This window comes from Dermacentor silvarum, chromosome 4 (genome assembly GCF_013339745.2).
Source record: "Dermacentor silvarum isolate Dsil-2018 chromosome 4, BIME_Dsil_1.4, whole genome shotgun sequence".
NCBI lineage: Eukaryota > Metazoa > Arthropoda > Arachnida > Ixodida > Ixodidae > Dermacentor > Dermacentor silvarum.
In genome coordinates this window covers 54,396,084-54,407,583 of record NC_051157.2, presented here as the reverse complement: position 1 = coordinate 54,407,583, position 11,500 = coordinate 54,396,084, and the positions used below count along the sequence as shown (strand labels likewise).

General features: G+C 43.5%; 2 protein-coding genes across 5 annotated transcripts in view; one reads left to right on the top strand and one right to left on the bottom strand.

The window, feature by feature from the left end:
* Positions 1 to 1,022: 1,022 nt before the first annotated feature.
* On the top strand, positions 1,023 to 9,898 carry LOC119450067 (chromatin accessibility complex protein 1). The gene is made up of 3 exons (XM_037713426.2): positions 1,023 to 1,218; positions 1,303 to 1,423; positions 9,644 to 9,898. Exons 1-3 carry the CDS (start codon positions 1,096 to 1,098, stop codon positions 9,739 to 9,741), a joined length of 342 nt encoding a protein of 113 aa, XP_037569354.1. The 5' UTR covers positions 1,023 to 1,095; the 3' UTR covers positions 9,742 to 9,898.
* The window catches only part of LOC119450065 (X-ray repair cross-complementing protein 5-like), a 37,411-nt gene continuing 35,712 nt past the window's right edge, over positions 9,802 to 11,500 (bottom strand). For all 4 annotated transcript variants that reach the window (XM_049665619.1, XM_049665622.1, XM_049665620.1 and 1 more), the window contains one exon: positions 9,802 to 9,928. In XM_049665619.1, coding sequence (XP_049521576.1) covers positions 9,914 to 9,928 — 15 coding nt within the window. In that variant the 3' untranslated portion in view covers positions 9,802 to 9,913. The remainder of the gene's footprint in view (positions 9,929 to 11,500) is intronic.

Sequence of the window (11,500 nt, the reverse complement as noted above, 5' to 3'; positions counted from 1 at the left end):
CCTTCATCGGTGCGCACAAGAGCCATCAGTGCGCCACCTTGTTCTCGTTTCCCGGTGAAATGACGCAACCCACTGTGGGGGATCGTCCATGGATCAGGAAGTGAAAAGATTGTTACTATTTTTTACTGTTATTCTTTATGACATCGGCGGCTGTATAATAAATTAAAAGGAATATTTTGTTGTTGCCCAGTGAAATAGCGCAACCCAATATACATCCATGGGCAGCGCCTGCTCCGGTGGATCGTGCCATACGAAGGTTCAAGAAAATGTAATAGTTGGCATATATAGTAGTAATATATAGTATAGTAGCCTTACATAAATTATAATGGTTTGTAGTCACTCCAATGATTGTAAACTTTGCCGAGAACACGTTGTGGATTTCAAACGGTGTTACAGGCATCATGCGCACATTCTTTTAAAATATGAGGCACCATTTGATACAGAGTGTACACACGAAAGTCAGTGCCTGAATCACGCTCTCATATGACGTAGGGAGTGTTTACTCGCAAATGGAAATCGTTTTACAGTTTGATACACAACACAGAAAAATAAATGGCACTCTAATTCTTTCTCTCACGGGGCTATTCTCGCTTAAAAAGATAAAGAGTGGGCGATCCTGCAGAGATAAATTCACGAGCTCGCTTACGAAACACATCCTTTTCTCTTGCACAGGCTAACGAAATATTGGTGAAGTTCGAGGTGATGCAAACGTCCTTTTTCATTGTAGTAATTTTAAATTGCGCGCGTTCGCACATCGCACGTTTGGAGCGCGTTCGATAAGCAAAGCAAAAGCGAAGATGCCTTATGCAAAACTCTGAACCTAATGTTAAGTGTCAAATAATATTATTGTTATCAAGACTTCACAAAAACCGTTAAATTGTAGTTTTAAGCTTGATGTTTATTATAAAACACACTTTGTAAACTGTGTAAAGCGCAAGGTGTTTAGCGTCTAGTTTTGAGTACGCAACTATGTTATTATTGACGTCAGCTGGATAAAGAAGCATTGACGTCAGACGAAGCGAACACGCGGAGAAGCGCAGACGACGTTTTTTGTATCGGCAAAACTTTTGAAACGGCGTGATCAACGACGGCAGCATGGAAGCGGGCACGACGCACCGGACTGGTTTCCCTGTGTCCAGGGTGCGTATGATCATGCGGAGTTCACCGGAGGTGTCGTGCATTGGTCAGGACGCCGTGCAGATCACCACAAAAGCAGCGGTGAGTACCCGAGAACCGCGCGGTCACCGTGCGATCGACGACGCGGCACAGCGCTTACGACCACACCGTTTCTTCCGCTCGCAGGAAAAATTCGTCGTGTTCTTGGCACGAGAGGCCCTCAAGCACAGCAAGGATCACAGGACGATTGAGTATTCTGACTTGGCGGCCGTCATAGATGCTCAAGAGCGTCTGAATTTTCTGAATGGTGAGGGAATTGCTCGAAACACCTGCTGTTTATTGCACAAACGAGCACACGTTGCGAAAATCGGCCTTGCGAACGGCGTGGGTCGCAGTATCAAGCCTTTCAGAAAGCATACTCTCATGTAGCAAACTTGGTGCCTTGGATTGTTTCGAAGCGAAATCTCGCGTTTTTCCATTCTTTTTCTTCATGGGCTGCAGTGTTCACCTGACCTTGAAAGCGGTCCATTCGTGCGCATCGACTGTTAAAATAGTCGATCGGCACGGATCTTTAATTAATGATGCAGGATTAGAATTAACTGGCAAGTGTGCTTACTCGATGTTAGGGGTGCGCTTTAGATCTGCTCTTACTTATCAAAGCAAGCCAAGCAGGTCGAATATATAAAAATTACGGCATTCGTGAAGCACGAGTGCGTTGTGTGCGTTGTTTCGAGAATGTCCGCCGTTAAGTAGCGGCGATCAGCAGGTCGCGCTCGGTGTAAATCATGCTACTGCAAACATGAATTAACACTCAATCATTGTATAGTATGTTTCCGTACAAGTTTTTTAATTCCGCTCTGCATGCGGTGTACGTACGATACTGAAAAAAAAAATAATAATAAATAAAGAATTAAAAAAGAAGAGAGGGAAGACACACAATTTCTAAGGGCGTCATTATCTTTCTTAAAATGACATCTAGTGTGTGGATTTCATTTCATGTTTCAAATAACAAATCAAGCTTGCCATCAGGAATACTATATCACCTTTACAACATGCAAAGCCATTGGTACCATCAGTGTTTCTTTAAGTTGTTGATGAGCTAGTGGTATTATTTACACAATTAAAAGGTGGCATACATTTACCCTAACAATATCTTTCATCCAAAGAGTACAACATCGGACTAGCCGATGCATTATTAAGGGGGAAATGTGCTAAGAAGGGACAACTAATGCGAGTGCGTGATACCACCTAGTCTTGACACACTCAGCCACAGCAAAGCACCGCAAGGTTTTCGTACTTTAGTACTTTCAACAGTACTGTGCCAAAACTATGGACAACAACGCAGCAGATTAGATGGAAACGTGCTCACAAATGAAGCACTGTCTATTTCGTTTGACATATACTATTACCCTTAGTCCCAAATATGCACCAACTAGGACAACTGTGTTCCATCTGTCTTTTATGGCTTAAAATGCGCTCCTCGTGAATTCTTAAGTGCGACCATGAAGCGTTGCACTTACAACTTTACGCAATAAAGTGACATAACAAGGCTGAAATAGAGGATTCATTGGAATACACAATGCATTAGTGCACTTTGCCCATGGGGAAAATCCTGATAATTTCTTGGAAGTTATTGCCTCAAATAATCTTCTTACACTATCAAATGTGTGTGCACGTGCGTGCGTGCATGTGTGTGTGTGTGTGTGTAAAATATCCCATGTCTACGCCTTTGTCAGAGCTTATATTCATACAAAGCAAGTAACTGTTTCGGCAAACCAGTTCTGCGGAAGCCTGCAATGTGGAGGAACATTCATGAATGGGAAAATTGTAATCTGCCCATTTATAGCATGAAGACGCAAAGGAAACCCAGACAGGTTTCTCAGAAAGAAAGCTTCGCAGTTCAAGAATAATTTGTTCTAGTCTGGGCACGGTGTAAGAATAGATTAGGTGCTGATACTCGCCGCTCCCCGTAGGGAGAGGGCACGGACAGATTGTATTCGCAGAGGACCTTAGATCGGCGATAGTTTCCGCCACAAGAATACAGATGGTGCCATAGTATGAGAGCCCATAGGAGGCCAGGGGCCCGTGTGGCGTGCACTCAGAACTGTATGCCACGCGGGCTGAATGCACGCCGTATACGTGCTGAAGAATACTTGCTGAACCATGTGTCTGAAGGCTTGTCTGTGTTTTCGAAAAGCGTTACGTTGTGTCTGTGAGTCCTGTGAGTGCATTTGTTCTCCTTATTTATATTCTGGGATTGACTCAACACTTACCGCGGTGTGTGACACCAAGTGCCACTTACCTGCGCTTCAAAATGGGCAAAAAGTGCTTTTTTCCCAAATTGCAAGTCGACGTATCGGAGTTGTACAGAGCGTGTGTCTCTTTTCAAGGCTCTGCATGAACCTGAGTGTTTAGAAAAGTGGAAACGGTAGAGCATGTGCTTGACACAAAGAGCTTGACTTTTCCATGTGCTGAGCACAAAGAAGAGATCATTGCATACATTCTGCATTATTTCATAACAATGAGAATGAAGCTGCACTATAAGGCCGTAAGCATCAACTTGAAGAAACAAGCTCAAGAGAAAAAAAAAGAGCTAGTAAAAGTTTGTTCATCATGAATTTTGTTGCCAAGTTCACAGAATGTACTAATTTTTGTTATATTTCTTGTTAATGTATGTTCCAAACAGTTTGTGCCATGTAATATATAGTGTTGTGGCAGAATAATGTATATGTTCAGCCCTTGCTTCAGCATACCATTCTTAACATTCTATACGGCAAGTATAAGAGCACCGTACACACCACCAGACCTACTTATGGTTAGGCAGTTTTTTTCTTTTTTTAATATAAGAGCGCCTATTGTTCTCTCGAAATGACGAAATAGGATATAAAAATTATGCACTCACGGACACCACCCAAGGAACACGGAAGCAGCTATTTGATGTCTAAAAGATGTCTTGAACGGATAATTCAAAAGTCTAGTAGCTGTCTTGATCAAGACATTTTGTATCTGTGAATGTCTAAAAGTACTTCAATAAGCCCTGCTAACGTTATGCTATAAGTTTGCTAATGGACTTCTTGACAAGTAAAACTGAAGAGTTTAATTAGACATTCCCTCAGAAGCATAAAATATATACTGCTTTAGGAACTGCGCTGGATTTAACCGTGACATGCACTTCATGAAGCTGTACTACTGCACATGGCTTGCTGTACTGGCGCAAAGTACAGCTGTCCGTCGCCTGAAGCCGAAATGGAGCCAGTTCCAAAACACTAAGTGGAAGACTAAGCAGGGGTCGTGTGTCGAGCGAAGTTTGTAACCGAACACGTGTAAGCTTCGAGATGCAATGGTTCAAGGTGCTTTGAGGGAGTTTATTTTCTTTTGCTTTAATTTGCTGAGACATTGGTGGAAGCAACTAGAAAAAACGATCAATATACAGACTTCAACGTATGCTAGCTATTGGAGCTATTACATAAACATCGGTGAGAAATCGGCTGCATATCCACTTAGCTAATCAGTCTGGTTACTGCAGAAGCCCAGTGTATTCATCCATGTACATACTTTTCTTCATACCCCGATATCGAGCGTGACAAACGCACAAGGCTCGGCAGTGATAGCCTACGCAGGGCGAATCAGTGAGCCTCCGACGATTAGCGCCACCTGTTGCCTGTACATGGAAACAGCCTATGTGGCGAACACAGTCTGGACGTTGCACCGGCTGCATTGTCATCACCTAACTTATTTTTCTTACATTGTGAGTCTGGAGAATGATCCCGGGACCAATGCCTTTCCAGGGTGGTCGCTCTACACTCTAAGCTAACCAGGAGGCTAGCAGATCACAGTGTCATCATCATCAGCCTTTATTTATCACTGATCTGTACTATAGGGGGCTGGATGGCGCTTCGAGCGCGCGCAACTGAAGCTACTGGAAGTGATAGGCCTTGTCTCGGAAGTCGGCTGTTTGCGGCTTCGCATCGCTTTGCAGCTCGCATGCGCTTGACGTGTTTTCTTTTTCTGCCCAAAAATGCCTGCTTGTTGTGCCGTGAATTGCACACGCAGGCCGGAGAAGTCTTTTGGAAAAATGTTTCACGCGTAAGCATTTTTCAAATCAGTGTAATTTGCATTGTGCATTGCGTAAAACCAAGGCTGTACCGCTGGCATTTCGGCGTGCATCCAAACATTGCAAACCACAAGCACTACAAGTTGGTTCATTTTATGCAGAGGTTCCCGTGGTCTCGGAGCGATTTGTGCAGTCGATGGGTTGCAAACTTAAGGCGAGACAAATGGAGGCCATCACCGGGAAGCAGCCTTTGTAGCGACCACTTCGCGGAGTCGTGCTTCGACCGCACGCGAGCACGAACGCGGCTATGACCTGATGCTGTCCCTACGATATTCAATTCATTTTAACATTCTTTTTCACAACCAGTAGTCATCAGCATTGCTGAAGTGTGTGCACAAAGCAAGATTCCAGAATTTTTTTTTTTTAATGCGAAGCATTTTCCTTGGTGAACATTTGCTACTTTGACAGTATCTATCTGTCTCTCTAGCTGCATACAGCTTTGTGCTCTCATGGTCGTTTCGTTAACTTGGTATGTACCAAAGTTTGCATAGTGTGACAAGATTATATGACAAACATAATTGATATGTCATGGCATGCGTGTCATGTAGGTCATGAAACAGCTGCCAACGTCTTGGTGCCCTCATGGTCGTTTCGTTAACTTGGTCGGTACCAAAATCGGCATAGTAGGACAGGAGTGTATGACGAACATAAGTGATAGGTCATGACACAAATGTCATGACATGCGTGTCATGTAGGTCATGACAATGACCCAGCGAAAAGAATAACACTCAAAAACCACTGAAACGGGTTCGGATGTGGGTAATAAGTGAAGGAAACACTAAGGGGTGCTGGTAGAAGTCAGCCATGAGCTTGGCTCAGCAAAAATGACGATGGCTCAGCGAAAAAAGATTAACACACAAAAACCACTGGAATGGGTTCGGACGTGGGCACTAAGTGAAGGAAACACTAAAGGATTGTGGCACTGATCTCCACTTTAATTGATCTCCCCCTATAGTACAGATCAGTGGATTGTGGTAGAAGTCATAGTCATGACCATGACTCAGAAAAAATGAGAATGACTCGGCGAAAAAAAATCTACACTCAAAAACCAACGGAATGGGTTCGGATGTGGTACTAAGTGAAGGAAAAGGCTAAAGCTTGATGGCCGAAGTCATAGTCATGAGCATGACTATGGCTTTCGCCTTAAGGTCTCTTAGGTGTAGCTAAAAGGACTCCCGAGGACTCATGACATGCGTGTCATGTAGGTCATGAAAGAGCCGCCTACGTCTTGGTGCTTTCATGGTCGTTTCGTTAACGTTGTAGGCTCCCCGCACACTGCTTCACATAACATCGATTGCCACATGGCGTGGGATCTGCTGGCTTTTTCTTTTTTTTTTATAATAAACAAGATGTTTTGTGCATTAGCCTGAATCCTTTGTACCATATCCTTGCACCGTTAAGAGTTAACATATATGATTTGAAATAAATGCGCATGAGTTTTCTTCACCAAACTTTTTGTTATTCACCACTCCGTGTTTGCTATGTGTTAAAGGAAGGACATCAGTGAGGAGTTATAACACCATGCACTGTAATCTGGCTAGATCAGTCACGAGCATACATAAACTCCATCTGAAAACAGCAAAGCGGAATTTAGAGCACATGTCCAATATGGAAAATGTTTCCTTGCTGGCGCATAAGTAACCGAGCATATTCGATCGCGTTCAAGCCTGATCGGGAACGAATTTCTCGAATGTGGTTGGCCGTTTTGCGCGAGCCCAATTAATCGCGATTGATCCTGAGACATCTCTACTGCAATCGAAAGTTCCTAATGTGATGCCATGTTTCACGTAATTCTATGCAGCTGCTTTCCAAAGCTGGAATCCCGCGCCGATCGCGTCGCTATTGTGAATGATGGACACTCGAACGCTGGTCATCAATATTATTGTTTTAAGTAAATAAAATGACAAGAATACAGGCTCAGACTGGCAAAAAAGGCATGTTCCTGACAGAAAAAAAATAACTATTATTGCGCAAAAGAAAAACGAAAAAAAAGAAACACTCTAACGCAGCTTGATCCCCTTAAAACGCGCACTGGTAAAGGCAGCAGACACCTCCTTCCGGGACAAGCGGCCGGGCGTCTCCTAACTTCCGGTGACTTCACTTGCGCCCGCCGCGGTGAGCGGCGATGCGGCATCCAGCAAATTATAGTGGAGATCAGTGATATTTATGTCCACTACAGGACAAAGGCCTCTCCCTGTGATCTCCAATTACCCCTGTCTTGCACTAGGCGATTCCAACTTGCGCCTGCAAATTTCCTAACTTCATCACTCCACCTAGTTTTCTGCCGTCCTCGACTGCGCTTCCCTTCTCTTCGTATCCATTCTGTAACTCTAATGGTCCACCGGTTATCACAGTGTGAGGGCGAATTAATCGACAACTCTAAGCTTCGTGCTACAGATCGATAGATGACAATTTTACCTTTCAAGTAACTGTTTTACACATCAGTCCAGTGCAATCAGGAGTGAGGTGATAAAAGTGCAGTGCACCAGTGTGCTACAGGTCATTGCCGCTTCGCCTTTCTGTACCAGATTATTCTTTATATACTCGTAAGCAGCTTAGAGTACAAATCTTGTTTAAAAATTTGCTCGCAGCACACACCTATCCTTTAATTCCTATTCTCACCTCTTGCACACTTCACTAATCTTCAAAGTGGCAGTTGTGATCTATAAAAAAAAGACCTGGAAACTGTGTAATGATCTCTTAATAGCTATTTTCTCAAAGAAATTGCTCTGACATGAGGTTCAGAATAGAAGCAGAACACTTGGAGGTGCTGCATTTACGCAGGCACCAATTGTTGCCTGTTACTCAGTAAGAGACATTATGTATATGTACACACATGATCGAAAGTATAAGGACCAGAGGTTCAGTGAAAAAAAAAAAAAAAGGAAAGAATTTCATGGAAACCCGAACCGACTTCCTGAAATTGTTGAATGCACTCTGTTATATGCATTGCCAAGTCTACTTTCAGGTTGAAAAAAAAACTTTGCATACATTTGATCGTGAGTGTACTCTATCATGCTGGTTCTCATGCACATAAGCAAATTGTTAATTTCTTGATTTTGAGAGTACTGGGTTTTCTTTTTTCTTTTTTTTCCTTTACACCTTTGTAAACATGTATGGTCTAACATGTACAGGTTGTTACATTACACTCCATTTGTTTGTGTGAGTGCTCATTGTTTCTATGTTACGCCTAGTATACGAAAAGTGGCTGTCTCGGTTTCATTCAGTTTTCACCCGTGATTTAAAATTGTACTTAGTGCTGGACCACACCCAGGCACCAACATTGAAAGTCCATGCCCCTGTGTGTCACTTACTCAGACCCGAGACCTGTTTCATAATTTGCAAGTCTGCTTCTCTGCACTGCACATTTGCCCTACTAATGGCAGCAAAGGTCACCGTTGAAATGAAGATGAAGTGGTTAGTTTTACACGCTGCGGTTTCTCTTGCATATGGTTTTATCACAAGAGCCACGTCTACATTTTCCATGTCGTAATACAAGCAAACTGTGCTTGTACACGCTGTTGACTGCGCTCCCATTAGTTGGGCAAAACTGCCTTGCAGGAAAGCTAGCTTTAAAATTATGAAATGGGTCTATTGCACCAGTTCTTGCCAGGAAGATAAAAGGTTGTTTGTCGCGTAAATTCACAAGGCCTAGTGGCCATTTGATAGTCTCTTCAGTAACTATATCTAGTTTTGTTCTGAGCAAGACTTTTTCCTATATCGTCACGACATGACAACAAAGAACAGCAAACCTTGAAAAACCAGAGCAGTGGTGAAGCTTCACATTTCCACATACGGCTGCGTCGTAATACCAATACTTTCATTTTTTGATTATGAAGGGGCACTGCGAAATATTTTATGAAAGCTGTGGTATGTGTCTGGCAACATTTTGCCTTGTATGAATGGACTTACCTTCAATCAAATGCTGCCACTGCCACTTTCACTACGTTCCTCTCTTCCTTGCTATTCAAATTGCACTCGAAGCTGGGCTGCCAAGCCCAAATGAAACTGTCTGCCATGTGCCACCGATCATTGCATCAAGCTTTTGTATTGTCTAGCAACTAAGTAAATTTATTCACAACATTCCAAAAACAATGCAGGGCTCCATTGAGGTTCAGATGCTCTATATCCAACCAATTCACCAATCAGTATGCACTAGGGCTGTTCAACCCAAAACAAATGTTTGACTACTTCGAATAGTGGATTCTCAAATTGAATATAAATGTGCATATGAATTTTCGCACACTCTTTGTATGCACTTTTTATCGTTGTTCACCTGCTGAAGATGCAAACTTATTGCAGAATTGCTTTTTTTTTTATAAATGAAAGTGATTAAGCGCAAGAAAGAGAACCACAGAAAAATATTTGTGACTCAGAGTAACGCTCTCTGCTATAAACTGTTATTGTCCACAGATATCGTCCCACAGAAGATCAAGTACAAGGACTACCTGCGGCTTGTAAAAGAAGCAGAGTCCAAAGAACTGTTGAAGGAGAAGCAAGCCGAGGTGTAACCAGTGGAAAGCAGCGGCACTTTTGCTGCTGTGTATACATCATGTCACATCACTGTAATATACAAGCTGGATCAGCCATCTTTTATTTTATTTTCTTGGTAACAGAGAACATCTTTCTGCTATTTATGCTTAACAAATAAAATGTTTTCTTTTCCACTGTCTTCGTCCAGCTTCACATCATGTCCAGCTGCAAAAGAGGGGGAGAAAAACCGTACATTTAATACAGGTACCATCAATGTTGCACATTAGCTTTGACAGCACATACATGTGTTGCAGCACCTTTGGACCTCAGAAATGCTCGCAAAATATACAGCTAACCTCAATATGATGTAACGCAAATATAATGCATTATCAGATCCAAAGTTTATCCAACATGTTTTACACCAATGTCACCATGTAACAAACACATTCTTATAATGAATATTGGATATAACAAAGGTATTTTCGTGGCGGATGTGACTTTGCTTAATGAAGTTCAATTGTACAAGTGCATTGTTCTAAACCACTGTGAATTTCATGCGGTGAGTCATTACTTTTGCAGTTTCAGATCATGCACAGTCAGGCGCGGATCCAGGGGGGATGTCCGGATGTCCTGACCCCCCCCTCAGATTTCTGTATCGCCCCCTCGCTGATAGGGGGATGGCCCTGTCACAAAAAAATATGGCCACCAGCATTCTTCAAAATTATTTTTCGTGAGTACCAGTGGTATCAGCCATGTAGAAGTAAAGCTAGCTCGCTCACAAGCTTAGTTGTACTCCGTAGGGGTGTGGTGTCGCGAAGTTGCCGTAGTTAATTTTTCTCATGAACACCTTGGACCTCCTGGCGCCGGCCGTGCCTTACTCGTCCCGTCGGTGCTGTCGTATGAACGAGGGGACGTCCCTTTTGCCAAGCACACCTTCGCGCCTGATCAACTTAGTTACGCATTGGGGTGTCATCGGTTGCCTCATTTGCTGTCATCGGTTCTGCGACCAACCTGTTTAATGAAAGAGATCTCTCACTGAAGTGTTCATATATAAATAATAACAACTAACAGCTAAACTAAGAACTACGCATAGGCAACTTTTTTTTTTTAACTGTAGCCCTCATTGTGATCACAGTTACACGTTGACAATATCCAGTACGAGCACAGTACCACGTTCGTACGCTACAAGTTTTTCATTGTAACTTCGCAGTTTTATTGCCGTACATTAAGCATAGGAGGGTCAAAGTCGCTGGATCCGTTTATCTGAGTCGGCGTTCTCGCGGAGCGGCGCGAAGTCTCGAGCAGCGGCTGCGAAGTGGGGGAGCGTGAAGTCAGCGGCCAACGCCAGCGCGCGGGCCTAGGATGGCGTCGCGTGGTTAGAGAAACGGGAGCAGATGTGCGCCTTGTGTAAAAGGATGGCGTCGCGTGGGAAACAAAACATGAAGACGCTGGCTCGCGCTCTCGGCTACTACGCCACATCGTTCTTCTTGTAGGTGGCGTCGTGAGTCTTCATACGCGGTGATTCGCATATCGTAAACAACCAGCGTAGTGGTTGCCGCGTTGGAGCGGAGCGTTACGCCCGTATTCAAGAACGTTCCTCTAGTCAACACAACACCTCGACTCAAGAGGAAAGATAACACCGCCATCCCTCCAAAGAAGTGGTCACTGAGCTTCATGATCATTCATGGAAATTCTTGAGAATTGTCACGTCTTTATCACTCGAGAGGTGGCGCTGTGCTCAACAAGGTGAAGTGGAGGAAGAGCTTCGAGTCGAGGGCTGTTTGAGAATTGGGAAGT

Excerpts from the sequence above, each read along its gene's own strand:
- LOC119450067 (XM_037713426.2), top strand. The coding sequence starts at position 1,096 with ATGGAAGCGGGCACGACGCACCGGACTGGTTTCCCTGTGTCCAGGGTG. Across the intron at positions 1,219-1,302 it reads AGATCACCACAAAAGCAGCG|GAAAAATTCGTCGTGTTCTT; the intron begins GTGAGTACCCGA and ends TTCCGCTCGCAG. Across the intron at positions 1,424-9,643 it reads GCGTCTGAATTTTCTGAATG|ATATCGTCCCACAGAAGATC; the intron begins GTGAGGGAATTG and ends TATTGTCCACAG.